The sequence below is a fragment of the Lepisma saccharinum genome, chromosome 16, assembly GCF_977018435.1.
Source record: "Lepisma saccharinum chromosome 16, izLepSacc3.1, whole genome shotgun sequence".
Classification (NCBI taxonomy): Eukaryota; Metazoa; Arthropoda; class Insecta; order Zygentoma; family Lepismatidae; genus Lepisma; species Lepisma saccharinum.
The window spans coordinates 24,489,380-24,506,150 of record NC_139244.1 but is presented as its reverse complement, the minus strand read 5'-3'; the positions used below and the strand labels follow the sequence as shown (position 1 = coordinate 24,506,150).

Here is a 16,771-nt window from a genome sequence, read left to right as displayed (position 1 = left end):
TGTAGTATCCAACTATCACAAGCTGTAAAGGTACCCTAAATTGTCAATTGAATCAATTGTACTTACCAGGTAGAATCTTTGGGTGCCGACTATGAGGAAGAGGCGTTGAGATGATCTACAAAGGAGAGAAAATAGGAATTATTTCTTGTGCTAGCTTCTAAACATTTGCAAGTTTCGGTAACGTGTCCCGAAACTTCGTAATAAGAAGAAACTAGGAAGTGTATTGCATTAGTTAGTTCTCTATAACTGTAGTTAGTGTCAATTACTTTCCTTGACAAAAATCCTGGCTAGTTTCAAATTCAAATAACCACAATTAATAACTCTTCTCTTTCTTAGGAACACTATGAGTTCGTAGACTTCGCTGACCCCTCTCAGGGGTACTAAAACACATAGCAAGTATATCAAAACATGTTTCTATTCATTCTCGTTGCTTCCTCAAAGCACTTTTCTTTTTAATCCTTAAGACAATATGCTATGTCTCAGACCGTATTTTGCACCTTCGTCTACGGGCGTTAAGCAAGGGATGCTTTCGTTGTTAGGTTAGGCACGTTCGGTTTAGGGCTCGTAGTATAAATACACGATGAATACACCCAATGTTAGGTTAGCGTTATTTATGCTAACCTAACAACGAGAACATTTATCGTGGCGTCAGTAGTTGTGCGAGTGTGTTCAATACGGTGTGCGATAAGTGAGACCTTACCTTGATACATCCATTTTTCTTAAACTCTCCAAAACAATCTCCGATTACTGGAATTACACATGCAGGTAAGCACATTTCCACACCAAATGCATTGATTGGATTACTAACAAAATCGTGCTGAGTAACTACTATTAACATGCGACATATATAAATGTAACTAATTTCTATAACCTGAACAGTAGCTTGTCAAGAAACTACTTGAACTACGATGCAAGCTTTGGGTTCCGGCAACAGCACGCGCGCAGGTTCGAGTCTTCTGCGGGAAGCGTAACATCTTTTCCTGAGATTTCGGCCTGTGCATAGGACCGGTAGCCGCCCAACATCGTGAGGAAATTAAAGAGCTACGAATGAGTACACACTGTCCATTTTATGCCTGGAACAGACGAACGAAACACGTCTCTGCGCAAGTAGTAACGCGAGACGGCTCCACGAATGAACACGTGAGAGGAACGGGATTGCGTGGAGGGGGAAAGCGACAGCCGTTACCAGCCTTCCCAGCAACGTGTACTGCCTCGCTCTGCCTACTCGATTTCCCCCATTTCTCTGACGCTTTGCGCGTCCTTGCCTCAGAGATAGGGTATACCGTAACCCAATCATAGAAAACATACAGCAACGACTGAGTGTTCGATGATCTTCCACATAGATAAGCACTGGCCCTCAAGGGGGTTGTTAATTGAACACTTGGTGTTCAGACGTTACACGGTGGTGTGCTAAGAAGTTGGGGTTTACAGATCTGGGCTATCGCACTATGGCACGTGGTCCTAGGCTATGAATAGAAATAAATTTACCAACTCCGAAGAAATCAGGTTGCCATCTCATAGGAAATCAGGTTGCCAACTCATAGGAAATCAGGTTGCCAACTCATAGGAAATCAGGTTGCCAACCCATAGTAAATCAGGTTGCCAACCCATAAGAAATCAGGTTGCCAACTCCTAAGAAATCAGGTTGCCACTCCTAAGAAATCAGGTTACCAACTCATAAGAAATCAGGTTACCAACTCATAGGAAATCAGGTTGCCTACCCATAAGAAATCAGGTTGTCAACCCATAAGAAATCAGGTTGCCAAGTCATAGGAAATCAGGTTACCAACTCATAAGAAATCAGGTTACCAACTCATAGGAAATCAGGTTGCGAACTCAGAAGAAATCAGGTTGCCAACTCATAAGAAATCAGGTTGCCAACTCCAGAATCAGCATAATTTGGTAGGAAAGAAAAACACACTAATGAAAAAAAAATGTAAAAAGATCCACTTCTATACGACCCTATTTCCCATTTACACGCTTCTCGTCACTCTCCCTAGAACTGACAAAGAACATTACTTTCACTGCACAGGAACTCAAAATCACTGTAACCAAACTCTGCACAACGGAAAACACGATGAGTACAAGAAGTGGACAAACAACTACATCGAGACACAAACAGGGGTGATCATAATTGCCAAGAACGACAAGCAAGCATATTGACACTGCCTTCAAAAGCACCAAAACTCCAACTTACCCCTCTCAACTCCTCGCCACCCCCTTGCACTAAATCGCCGTGAATGATAATTAATAGCCAGAGAAATTTTGCTGTTTGCACTCCCTGCCTTATTGTGTACATAATATTTGGAGTCGAGTTCCAGACTTGGAAGGGAGGGAAGGCCGTTTTCTCGTACACTCCGGGGATGACAAGTATTAGACTAACCGTGGCGTGTTTGTATTCAAACACAGATCCTCGGACCGCCGGTATGGTACTCTCGTTATTGCCGTAGCGGTCGTTACGGTAAGTGGGTGGTGGGGAGAAGACAATGTCGTGGAGAAGGTAAATATGTACGCAAGTTCGAAATTGAAAGACGGATGGATGACAGAGGAGAATGATATTTCGTTTCGCTTCAGTTGGTACGCGTACGTCGAGTCTCGGAATGGCTCTCTTAATTTTTGTTCTGGAAACGCAGGACATTAACAACACTAACCGAAGCTGCAGCAACACAAGTCTTCCAACTATCCCTATCTTGAGCAAGATCAATCCACCATCCTTACCGATTTCCTTTAGATCCATCTCAACGTTATCCCTCCATCTTCGGCTCATGGTCTTTTACCCAAATTATGATTTCAGTACCACCGCAGAAAAAAGTATAATTATTAGCTTTACAATTACCTTCTCCTGGCCACCTAACTTCCTGGGCAGCTACAATGTCTAATTTATACTTAATTATCTCATTAACTGTAGACTGAAATGCCTCAGGCCGGTAAAGGCTCAGAATATTCCAGGTGCCTAATTTAATATCCTTGTTCCTTACTTTCCTTAGTCCAGGGACGTCCCAAAGTAGTCCCCGGCCGGAGATCCGAATGGGGGACTATTTCCACTCCGGAATATTTTACCTTGGGACAGTTGTTCCCAAACAAAGTGTGCATCGTGGCTGGCTTACAGGTGTACCGCGAAATGTTGCAATATTTTCACTGAAATGGCACTTATTTCAAATATGTGCTTATTTAGTACTTCTTACATATTAAATGTTTCTGAATTTGAAATGTGTGTTTACTTTTTCGGTAACAGTTCGTTATATCGGAGACACATTAAAATCGGATATTTTGTGTTTTGCATTTCGTACTTACCAATTGTGTATTGCGGAACATAGTTCAAGGTGCCATCATGCTTTTTACACGAAAACAAACACAATTTTTCACATAGAGAGTAGTTTTTGTTATTCCTTTTTTCGCATCCGTAACACACAATATGTTTTTGTTATTCCTTTTTTGCTTCCGTAACACACAATATGGGGGGCAGAGGTTGACTAGCGTTGTAGGTATGCAGTGTTTCAAACCTTCTTCACCGAAAAATACTACTATCGTGTTCGTCAAGTGTGCAAATTGTACATTATGCACGGTAGCTGACTGATAGACCCACGAACCATTCACGGATAGCCCCACGAACCATTTCCGATAAGATTAGGTTAGGTTTGGTTAGGTTAGGCAAGCATAGTTCAAAAAAAGGGGGTAGGAAACACTGACAGGGGGTTACGTCATCAAACGTATGCAGCATCCGGTTCACGTAGCGAAAGCAATGGCACTTGTGCGTCGGTGAGATATTTCTCTTGAAAAATACATGATTTCCCGGTCAAATAGATTCCACGATGAAAGAAAATATTTCGACGAACGTTGGAAACCTTTGAGAAACACATTTCCGTAAGTAGTTTCTTCTGTAAAAATGAAGAAATGTGTATCCGATATAACGAACTGTTACCACTTTTTCAACTTAAGGGAAGAAACATAACCACACTAACTGTATTGAATGCAAAACCTTGATTCTTTGCAAGCAAATCATAACATCCACTTACAGCTTGATCTTTTGCCATTACCATCCGTATGCGGGACATAGCTGAACCATTACCATTTACTGCTACCATGTGACAGTAATTCTGTCTATTGCAAGTGTTAGTAGGCCTACATTCTGGTTTAGGCGCCACGTAAAAAATCTTGAAACACTACGGGCGCCGTGAAACGATAAAGTTTGGGAACCCCTTGGGAAGATCCATGGCCTCATGTTGCTGTTTCTTGGGGGTAAGGAGGGCAGAATCGAACTTGGGAAGGGGGGGGGGGTAGAATCGAAAAGTTTTCCATCCCATAAAAATAGCGTCCAGTATTATTTGCAGTCCTCCTCCGTAGTCGAGCGGGTTAAGGCGTTCACTCGTCTTGAGATCGTTCGCTGCGGGACGGCGTAGGTTCGAATCCGGCTCTGGTCGGAATTTATTCGGCCTACGTATAGGGCCGGTGGCAACCCACCATCGTGAGGAAATTGGGAAGCTCCGAGTGAGCGAGCGTAACCCGGTCGAGAAGACCTACAACAACGGCTGGGGGTTCGTCGGGCTGATCACCCGTCGCCCCAATACTGGTCTGAGACCTCCACGCTATAACAGGTGACGGCGGAACAGTGTGGGAGGGAGACCAGCAGTCGGTAGGTAAGCCAAGGCCCGCCAAGGTGCTGTAGAGCTGTGGGGTTATTATTTGCTAAATAACTGTTACGTTTACGAAATAACAAATATTACTCTTTATTACTTTGCTCCTCGCGTCTCATGGGTTTCACAAAAGTAAATTTTGTACTTGTAAACTTGTACACTTTAACGAACCTGAAAATTTGTGGGAGCAAGTGCCCCTCTGCCCCAGCCAGTTACGCCTATGGTTCGGTATGCTGAATTAAGCACATCAAAAACTCCTTTCTCCTTGTGGTGAAGTGGAATTCATTAAAACAGTAGCCTACGCACAGAACTCAAAATTTGTCAATAGGCACAAAAATGCATAATTGTTTTGACTCCAGTACTGCTAATGATTCACTTCTGCTGCCTTAAAATACATAGATTCCCAGTGCACTAAAATGCATCAATTAGCAACATAATTTCAATCTGTAGGTACTGCTGTGTTATATTCCCCGTCTTTGTAATATGATTATGGCAGATTCCCAATGGAAAATTATGTTAAGTTGTGTTCGTCATGCCTCAAAATTTTAAAAGGGGGGAGCTGCATGCATGTATAATAAATATATTCACAATCTGCAGAAGTAATTCGAGACGACAATACAATGGAAGAATTTGACTGGAATTTCCAGACCCCTATTACCAAATTTCCCATTGGATCTGGTAAAATATTTTAATGAAGTACACAAGAAAAAATCTTGCTCTTTTGCCTTAGTTCTGATAAATCAAGGCAAAGGACACGTAAATAAAAAAGACATTGCGGATGAACTTGAAACAATGCGCGGCAATGACAAGATAGAAATTATATCATAGTTTCTTCTACGATTGTAATAATACTTAAATCAAAGTATTTTAACAGCAGCAACGAAACTACAAACGACACTCAGTCTCAACAGATCCTACAAAAAGAAGTTATCATCTGTATAGCTTCTACTAGAAACAACATACCATCTTGACAATGCAGCTTTACTAGAACGACACAAATCTACTACTACTCTCTAGCCTTCTTAAACCCGAAGGTTCATGACTGCAGCAACACAGGCCTTCCATCTGTCCCTATCCTGAGCAAGATCTATATACTCTTTTCCATCCCTGCCGATTTCCTTTAGGTCCATCTCAACGTTGTCCCTCCATCTTCGTCTTGGCCTTCCTACAGGTCTCTTACCATCAGGTTTTCCAACAAGAATTCTGTGAACTCCTCTTTCCTCTCCCATTCGTGTCCATTCCTGCCCACCAAAGTCTTCTTCTAATAATATCTGGACATGAATACAAAATATGTACTTCTAAATTATGTAACCTTCTCCATTCACCTGTCTCCTCATCCCCTTTTAGGTCCAAATATTTTCCTAAGGATCTTATTTTCAAATACTCTCAATTTATGTTCCTCTTCCAATGTAAGGGACCAAGTTTCACACCCATATAATACTACAGGCAAAATTACTGTTTTGTATATTTTAACTTTTAGTTTCTTAGATATTAAACGAGAAGACAAAAGTTTATGAAGAGAAAAGTAACATGCATTTCCTGTATTAAGCCTGCTTTTTATTTCCTCTTTAATATCATTTTCATTTGTTATTAGTCCTAAGTACTTGAATTTGGAAACTGGTTCAAACGAGTTATCAATAATTAGATTTTGATTATTACCTAACACTTGGTCTCGGCCTGTAAGGATATATTTAGTTTTCTCTTTGCTAACTTCGAAACTTATCTCTTCAGCTGCTTTGAAAAATATTTTAGCATTATTTTTAATTGTATTTATATCATCCCCCAGTAAGTCTACATCACCTGCATATGCTAACAGCTGAGTCACACCGTTTAATTTTAGTCCTTCATTGGTTTATTTTACCTTCCTAACTGCAATATTCTAAAGCAAAATTAAAGGGCAATGGAGATAATGCATCTCCACAAGGTAATTTACTAAAACTACACCCAATATAAACTATTACCTGAAATGACACACCATGTCGGCAGATTCTACTAGAAACAACGAACCTTCGAGACAACTGCTTAGAACGACGCATCATTTCCATAGTTGCAATAATACCTCAAACTACAATCACCATAACAAATAATACTTGATACCGTGCAACATCTCCACGATGCAATAATGCTTTCTCAAGGAGAATGACTGGTTTGATTGGTGTCGACATGAACTTGTAAAAGTTGGTGAATCATACAGATAACATGCGCAACTCAAGCCACATGAACCATAGTTTCATCGTGTCGGAGTTACAAAAAATGCAATTGTGTTAATAAGCAGACTGAGATTGGGACATTTATGTACTAAACAACATTTATTTAGAATTGTAATAACGAATAATAAGGAATGTGGATGGGGAAATATAGGTGTGTATCATGAATGTCCAAAATGTAATAGGGAAATACATTATACAAAACATTATATAATTTAAAAGTTCAATTTCCAATAAACTTGTTATGTTTGAATGTAAATTCAGATGTTCGAGTGGGTATTTTGTTAACAACATTCTTAAGAAAATGCAACATGCAATTTTAAAGAGAAATTATTTTATTTTTGTTCTAAATTGTTGTAATATAACTTCTGTGAAACGATGGGTGTGAAAGATATATGATAATTTAAATGTAAAGCAATTACGTACATTCTAGAACTCATGGACAAAAAACGGCTTAAAAGCTGTTAGGTTTAAAATAAAAAGATTGATTGATCAAGGAGAAGAAAGAAATCCATAGACGAACCAGGCGCAAAAGAAAACTACCAAAGTAATAAAAATTCAATTCAAACACAAGGCATTTGATGATGTAATTAAGTAAAAATAATTATAATAACCCATGGCCCGACTGCCAGTCTCCCTCCCACAATCCTACCTAGAGATGTGGAGATCTTCAACCAGTAATTGGGTGACGTGGGGTCAGCACGTCGAACCCCTAGCCGTTATAGGAGATATTCCGTTTCCGGGTTAAGCTACTCACTCGTAGCTCCCCATGGTGGTCAGGACAAAAGTTGGTAGTGTCTTTGTAACTCTGGGTTGATGAGTAAATGCATCTTCATTATTTCCGTTGAGGTTTGTGTAATTAAATGCATATTAAGGGTGTCGAGTTACTGTCAGACTGGAAGAGGTGATGATCCTGTGCATGGAGAAGAAACATTAATCAGTGGGCACCCAGGGGTTGATCGATAGGGGTCTCACCAAGCAAACCGATCAATCAGGACTGAACAAATGAGAATGAATTTCCATTCTTATCGAAGTTATAAACCCAAGTGTGGCGAGAAGGGGGTAGGAAGAGGCAATGGCCCCAAAGACAAAGCAAGTGGTTGGGTGGCGAACCCACAAGCATCATCGTGAAAAGAAACTGTGATGATGAATGTCGCATCTCTCACACTCTCTCTTCCTGTATATGTGTGTGTGTGCATGGGAGAGCTAACTGTTCAGTTGGCACACGAGGTGGGGGAGAGTGAAACACCCCTCCCCACTGCCACGTGTTCCTTGTCTGCCCGTTACAATTCCACCCTCCCGTGAAACCATCCCCTGTCATATAGAGTGCCATGGGACCCGACCAAAACAAACAACGGTCCAATTGTTGAGCTGGCGTTTTGAAACATGGTGCCTTGCTCTTCTATAACTTTTGTAGCACCCGAAAAGTGTTGGGTGTGTCTGCAAGAGGTGAACGAACAGTAGTGGGGGCTGGCGCACAAGAAAGGAAGGTTTTTGGAGCCGATGGTTAGGGTCCTCAATGTCTTTTGCAAGAGCGTTTCTCCAGTCGAGGGACCGCGTAATATTGAGCAAACAGTTCTTCAGTTCAAAACGCACGGGGGTTGAATATGAAGAAAAGAAATGCCACTGACATATATATGTAAATGGAGAAGCTGCGGTTACTTTTTTTCTTGCAAAGGAGCTTGGGAACGCTTATGTCATCCATGAATACACCCATCCGTTTAATGTTGTGATGGACAGTGGACTTCCGGTAACTTGCGCGCCCCCTGGTTACCAACAACAGCAGCAACAAAACAGCAGTCCAAATCGTTTCCTGAGTTTTTGGAATTCCGAACTCAAAAAGGAACCGGAGAGAAATACCAAAATATTTAATGTAAAATGTCGACGACACATAGAAAACACGAGAAAACAGCGCCAACCCAGGAACAGTCTCGCTAACTTATGATCTCACCACCAAATGCTCCACAAGTTCGAACCTGGGTATTGGTATGTCTTTCTGCGTATTCCTTCATCAATTACATCTAAACAGCATTCCTCCTCATCACCGTAATTAGCTAAAGGGACGGACAAACGTGGTAAAAAGAAAGAAAAAAAACGCCAACTAATGAACGATCCTCATAAGAGATAAGGATATTGCCTGGACCGCCTTTTCTTGTTCTCTAAACTTCTGTCTCATTCCCATTCCTGTCTCCAATAGATATTTTCAATACACATTTCAAAATAATAGATACAAGAAAGGAATAATGTACTGCTGAGAAAATAAAAACGTAAGTTCATGTACATTAAATTTGATTTTGACTTGATTATAAAATTTTGGCTGCGTCAGCACTTACGCTATTTTTCACCCGTCACATTATACGGGGTCCAGCCCCTTACCGTTACAAATAGCAACTCTAACGTTGCATGACTAAAATCGTAAAAAATTCTAACTTCTGTTAAAAGCTGAGGCTGTAAAGGATCACTCAGCACACACAAGGACAAGAAACCAGACAACACATAGAATTATACTGGCCATAGGGCAGTCGCCAGAGCCTCGTTTGTCTGCAAAATGAAGTCCAGGGTGTACTATGTGGAAGTGAGGTTGAGGGTTGGGTGTACTAAGTGAAAGATCATCCCTTATGCACATTAAACAACGTCTATAAGTCACATCCATCCTTGGCAGTAATGACATTCTCTGTGTCTCGCCTCGTAGGAGAATTTGAATAAATTAGAATGAAACATACGTAAATTTAGTTTCTGGTAGAAGCTGTGGAGATGGTGTGTCGTTCCTAGCATTTAGGCTCTATGTCAGTTTATATGTACATTTCATAATAATAACATTAATAGCGACTATATTCTTGTACTTTGTCAGTGTATACAATCGCAAGACACAGAACTTCAGAAAACAGGGACTATTAACACTTGTGTAATAATATGAAACTTTCTTGCTACTGAACCATAAATGGGTAGGGCATTATGTTTATGTCAGTATATATGTATATTTTATGTAAAGTAGCAGTGGCTCTAATTCTTTATGTCAGTAACAGTACATGGAGTTCATATAATGCAATAGTATATATTCTTGGGCAAAGTATTGAATTAGAGTCAAAAAATTAACCTGTATGCTCGGTTAGAAGTTATCGTCAAATTTACAATATCCTTCCGTTAAATTTAAAAGTCTGCCCGTTAATTTACAAAAACGGAAAGCAACCGTTGATTCGTGACCTGTATTGTTAAGACATGCAAGAGAAAAGCTTTCAAATTTAAATATTTTATCTCGCATAAAGATAGGCAATGATTATAAATTGCAAATGAGTGCACCATATTATTTTTTTAAAAAAACTTCAGCATTAAAACTATACTATGTAATACTCGTTAATACTTAAAAACGACCATGGTTACTTTTTAGAGTAGACGAGTGGCTGCGGAAAATGACAATCTTAAGCAGTCACTTCTGCAGTGAACGTTATACAGTGTGTGTGTGAAGTAATAACATGCTTCTTCCCTAACGTAAACAAGAGCATGCAAACATATCATATTCCTTTCCCGTTGTTGCCTTGTAATTAAGAGGTTACGGGTTCGATACGTGGCGGGAGGGGGGGTCATATAGTGGTTCAGTTCCCACTTTAAACTGTAGATCCAGCCCAGATTAGCCTATCTGTGCATAAAGTGGACTCAAAACAACAAATCATACGTACAAGCATACATACGTAGCCATATCACCACCTTAGGCCCCCGATTCGAGTCCGAGATGTCTTTGTGACTGTCCCTTCATCAATATTATGTAATCGTCACTCATCCTGATTGTCGCGATTAGTCAAAAGTGGCAGAGAAGCAACAAAAAATAACAAATATTCACGGGAATATCCATCTGCAGCCTCCCTTCCAAAAACAAAAAAAGTTTAATTCATACACAGCGCCTCAAAAGTCTGCGGACTTTCCTTAATGAAGTCAAGAATCAGCGCACTGAATTGCACACACCGCCATACAGCGTATAACCAACATTGTCCTCCCCCCTGTTGTTATCTTGTATGATAGCTCAGCCCAGCAATTTCTCGGACCATTGATCCCATTCAACAATGTCCGCCTCGTTAGGAAGAAACCCTCAACATCCATCATCCTCTCAATTCACCATCCATTTCCTTGCGAAACGAGAGGGCGTTCGTGTTGTTATGACGATCCCTAAATGGTGCCAACCCAAGTTTGAACATTCTTTCCTGCCGCGAAAGGCTCTGTACCGTCCTGGACCCATCCTGACGCTCCCGCTGCGAAACACGGATCCGCGCCATTGTGCATCTTGTCCTCGCGAAACTTTGTGACGTAAAAACGCTCCAACCCGCCGATGACAGGATGAGAAATAGTCAGAGGACCCATGTGTCCTGACGTTACAATGCCTAAGCCGAGATCTATGAAAATCTTAGTGGGCTCAGAGACTCAATGGGACACTCAAACCCACGATTCCTCACTCCCCGTGTACCAATTTCCCGTAACCCCCCCCCCCTTCTCTCCCCTCGAAGAGCATTATGAGAACCCGGCCGGAAGTGAAACGGGCAATGGCTTTTGGCGTGGGTCCTCTCCTAAGCGGATTGACCGCAGTCATTTGTCAGTCGACTTTCGAATGTTCTTTGTCGACGTCGGTCCCCAGCAGCCATTAGAGTAGTGCTTTGGAAACAGGACTTGTTTTGGAAAATGGGGAGAATGCCCCTCTTCCCCTCTCGAAGTTTTTCAATATACGCACACCGTTTGTTGCGTTCTTGTCAGTTGGAACTTAGGACCTTCAACTTCATCTCGATTGACAATTACTGGAGAAATTTATACCAGGATTACCGTTAACGGAAGGTTTCACTTTTTTTTTGGTCGCGTAACTATAAAACAACTTGCTGTAGGTTATCCCAACATCCACCACTCTTTCGAAGAGTATGAGAGTATTTTCAAAATAAATACCTTTTTCTATGCATCACAACCAGGTGTCCCATAAGCTATCCTGTAAAGATAAACCTTGGTTGAACACAAGGACATGTGCGTAGGCTGGTAAGCTTAGTGTAACATTAACACTCGAAGTAAGCACCTACTACATTCATACTCTATCAGTGCGTCACTAGTTCAAGGACAAGAACAAATGAGGAATAAGATATCAGGTAATCTTCTCAATGAAATACAACTGGCAAAGTGGATGACAAGCTTCCAAAATATAAAAAGACAAAATAAGAAATATGAAACAAAATCGTACATAAGCTTTATTTCGCTAATTTAGTTAGAAAATCTCATTGAATAGCTCCGCGTAGCAAAGCTGATTGCGCTCTCGCCATCGGTGCGACCGGTTCTGGGTTCGATCCCCTGTGGCAGCTCGATCATTACGGGGTTGACCCAGCATCGTGAGAGCAATAGGGAACCAACTTGACAGCAATTAGTGTCGTGGTAACGTAGTCGCCTTGTAATCAAGAAGTCTCTGGTTGGATACCCGTGCAGGCACATTTCACAGTGGTTCGGATCCCACTTTAAACTGTAGGTCCAGTCCCGATTAGCAAAACCACAATTTAGTTCAAACAAACAATATTCTCACGTAATTCTTGAATATTTTAAGGCAGAAATCTTGGTAAATTAATGCATATAATGAAAGTGGAATACTTATACATTAATATTATTCAATACTTTGAACAACTTTTAAATATTACAATTTTTGAGCATCGGTATCGCTGGGTATCGGTGAGGGTATCGGTTCAAAGTGGTATCGGCTCAGCAATAGTTTAATTTCAGTTAAGTTATAAGGAGTTCAATTAAAGTAACTACAGACGTTAGACGCTTTCATATCAAGAAATGATTAAGAAACTGAATAATCTTTCAGAGCACTTTATTGTTGATGAAAGTTTTATTGTTACACTCATTATTAACTGCTACCGTATGAATATGATGTATCTAACACATCGTTAAGAATTACGGTGTGCAGACAGCGACTGGAACAGAAATATTGATGAGATTTTGTTGATTAAATAGTTGAGTTAGGAGGTCGCCTCTTCCTTGGTCACAGGGAGTGGGGAAACTGTCGATTGCTATGGAGAGAGACCTCCGATGGTAGTGCTATTGGTAGATGTCAGAAACCGTTGGAGGGGTATTTGTGCATTCTGTCTTGTAATCAAAGGGCTTCTAGTTTGATTCCTGCTGTACCTCAGTGGTTCGGATTCTACTTCAAACTGTAGGCCCAGTCCAGATTAGCCTGTTCTATGTCTACTACTGTTTACTGTTTATGGAACATTTTTATCTATTCAATTCTCCTTTGGCAGAATCTCTGTTCCATTTTCACTAGTGTTCACTACTTCTGGAATTGTGTTACATCTTAAATTCTTCTTTTAGAGTATCTCTGTTTCATTTCTACTAGTATTTACTGTTTCTGGAATCTTTTTTGTCTATTTAATTCTTTTTTTCAGTATCTCTGTTCCATATCCACTAGTACTTACTGTTTCTGGAACATTCTTGCTTCTTACAATCTACTTTTGGAGTATCTCTGTTACATTTACATTAGTGTTTACTGTTCCTGGAACTTTTCTGCTTCTTAAATTCTTGTTTTGAAGATCTCAGTTTCATTTCCACTAGTGTTAACTGTTTCTTAAACCTTTTCAGCTCTAAATTCTTCTCTTGGAGTATCTTCGTTACATTTCCACTGGTGTTTACTGTTTCTGGAACTTTTCTGGGTTAACTGTTTCTTAAACATTTTCAGTTCTTAAATTCTTCTTTTGGAGTATCTCTGTTACATATCCACTAGTGTTTACTGTTTCTGGAACTTTTTTACTTCTTAACTTCTTGTTTTGAAGATCTCAGTTTCATTTCCACTAGTGTTAACTGTTTCTTAAACCTTTTCAGCTCTAAATTCTTCTTTTGGAGTATCTCCGTTACATTTCCACTGGTGTTTACTGTTTCTGGAACTTTTCTGGGTTAACTGTTTCTTAAACATTTTCAGTTCTTAAATTCTTCTTTTGGAGTATCTCTGTTACATATCCACTAGTGTTTACTGTTTCTGGAACTTTTTTACTTCTTAACTTCTTGTTTTGAAGATCTCAGTTTCATTTCCACTAGTGTTAACTGTTTCTTAAACCTTTTCAGCTCTAAATTCTTCTCTTGGAGTATCTTCGTTACATTTCCACTGGTGTTTACTGTTTCTGGAACTTTTCTGGGTTAACTGTTTCTTAAACATTTTCAGTTCTTAAATTCTTGTTTTGGAGTATCTCTGTTACATATCCACTAGTGTTTACTGTTTCTGGAACTTTTTTACTTCTTAACTTCTTGTTTTGAAGATCTCAGTTTCATTTCCACTAGTGTTAACTGTTTCTTAAACCTTTTCAGCTCTAAATTCTTCTCTTGGAGTATCTTCGTTACATTTCCACTGGTGTTTACTGTTTCTGGAACTTTTCTGGGTTAACTGTTTCTTAAACATTTTCAGTTCTTAAATTCTTCTTTTGGAGTATCTCTGTTACATATCCACTAGTGTTTACTGTTTCTGGAACTTTTTTACTTCTTAGATTGTTGTTTTGGAGATTTATGTTTCATTTCCACTAGTGTTAACTGTTTCTTAAACCTTTTCAGCTCTAAATTCTTCTTTTGGAGTATCTCCGTTACATTTCCACTGGTGTTTACTGTTTCTGGAACTTTTCTGGGTTAACTGTTTCTTAAACATTTTCAGTTCTTAAATTCTTCTTTTGGAGTATCTCTGTTACATATCCACTAGTGTTTACTGTTTCTGGAACTTTTTTACTTCTTAAGTTCTTGTTTTGAAGATCTCAGTTTCATTTCCACTAGTGTTAACTGTTTCTTAAACCTTTTCAGCTCTAAATTCTTCTCTTGGAGTATCTTCGTTACATTTCCACTGGTGTTTACTGTTTCTGGAACTTTTCTGGGTTAACTGTTTCTTAAACATTTTCAGTTCTTAAATTCTTCTTTTGGAGTATCTCTGTTACATATCCACTAGTGTTTACTGTTTCTGGAACTTTTTTACTTCTTAACTTCTTGTTTTGAAGATCTCACTTTCATTTCCACTAGTGTTAACTGTTTCTTAAACCTTTTCAGCTCTAAATTCTTCTCTTGGAGTATCTTCGTTACATTTCCACTGGTGTTTACTGTTTCTGGAACTTTTCTGGGTTAACTGTTTCTTAAACATTTTCAGTTCTTAAATTCTTCTTTTGGAGTATCTCTGTTACATATCCACTAGTGTTTACTGTTTCTGGAACTTTTTTACTTCTTAGATTGTTGTTTTGGAGATTTATGTTTCATTTCCACTAGTGTTAACTGTTTCTTAAACCTTTTCAGCTCTAAATTCTTCTCTTGGAGTATCTCCGTTACATTTCCACTGGTGTTTACTGTTTCTGGAACTTTTCTGGGTTAACTGTTTCTTAAACATTTTCAGTTCTTAAATTCTTCTTCTGGAGTATCTCTGTTACATATCCACTAGTGTTTACTGTTTCTGGAACTTTTTTACTTCTTAGATTGTTGTTTTGGAGATTTATGTTTCATTTCCACTAGTGTTAACTGTTTCTTAAACCTTTTCAGCTCTAAATTCTTCTCTTGGAGTATCTCCGTTACATTTCCACTACTGGTGTTCACAGTTTCTAAAAAGAGAGCAGGCAACGTGGCTAAGACCCAAACCCAACGTCCATATAACTCAAATCTGACACGGTAAGAGTACAACCGTCTTCGTCCGTAGTTCATTAATATTTTCATTTTCATATACAATGTGAGCGATATTTCGTTGTTATCGCAGTGAGAAAACGATATCACTGCATTTTATCCCAGGAGTTTTGCATTCGTGAAATGGGTTGGCTACAAGTTTAAGAACCTGAATTAGAGGTAACCCGAAGCTACAAGCCTGTATGGCATGGTTGCCTATAAATTAGGAAAAATAAGATTTCTCTTAATGACATTTCTTATATTGTTATTTGATGAGAAATGATGTCACTAGTGACTAATAAGGTACGTAAAGGTAATCAGGCTTGTGATTCGAACCCGGGACACAGTGATTTCGCAGCACGCTCGAGGATGAGCTAGGGAAACAGTTTGAAAACATTCAACAAACATCCAGAGAGTAACATAAACAACTCGTTGCTTAAGAGTGTATGAGAAAACAAAATAAGACGGCGACTTAAAAAGGTGCAGGGGACCCTTTCCTCTCTCTCTCCAAAAGAAAGAAAAGAACCCGCATTCAGGTGTTGCCTCGGCGTCAAGTTTGCCCCACATAAGAAGCCCCATCCAAGGAAGACAGGGGGCTGACGTGTTTGCCAGCGGTAAACATATGACGCAAGAACGTAACTGTGTCCTCTTTGATAAAGACGCGACTTATTATTTGCATTAGACTCTATCCCGTGCGCCTGCGTCAAGTCCAGGTGGCCAGGGGTGGCTGGGTGGTGTAGGAGGCAGATCTTCATATCTTGTACCCCCACTTCTCCCTCGCGTTCATCCCCTCCTGGGTCCCCCCCCCCCCACTTCCATCCCCACCCCTCTCTCTCTTTCACCATTGACAGACCGGGCAGGTTCTGTAGCGGTTACACCATTTACCTATGTATATTCGTCACAATTTAATGTCAACACTGCCATCGACAACAAATATTTGCAAATTCTCCTGCAGCAAATACCTTGGATGTTTACCATCAACCTAGCCAGTTAATACGCCGGAATCCGAACCTCAAACACGTTAGTCAATCTCGGGACCAGAAGGCCTACAAATCCCTTGAGTTGTGTGTTGATCTTCGTTGAGATTTGTTTAAATTATAACTCCATAAAACTTTTATTAAACGCATTGTAAATACTGGATTTCGGGCAGGAAAGTGGCTTGCACCGGGAGGGGAGGGAGAAAAGGAACCTTCCCGTTGTCGATCCACATCATGGGTTTCGAGAAGAAAATCTGCACGTTCTCCAAGACGAAGGGGAAGGGGGTGGAGAGAGAGAGAGGGTGGGGTGGGGGAGCAT

The 16,771-nt window shown here is 40.0% G+C and overlaps 1 protein-coding gene across 1 annotated transcript in view; it reads right to left on the bottom strand.

Moving 5' to 3' along the window:
- LOC146000530 (uncharacterized) overlaps window positions 1-16,771 on the bottom strand; it is a 349,261-nt gene that overhangs the window by 175,487 nt on the left and 157,003 nt on the right. Inside the window, exon 3 of the mRNA XM_083138277.1 lies at window positions 67-115. Coding sequence (XP_082994403.1) covers window positions 67-115 — 49 coding nt within the window. The remainder of the gene's footprint in view (window positions 1-66; window positions 116-16,771) is intronic.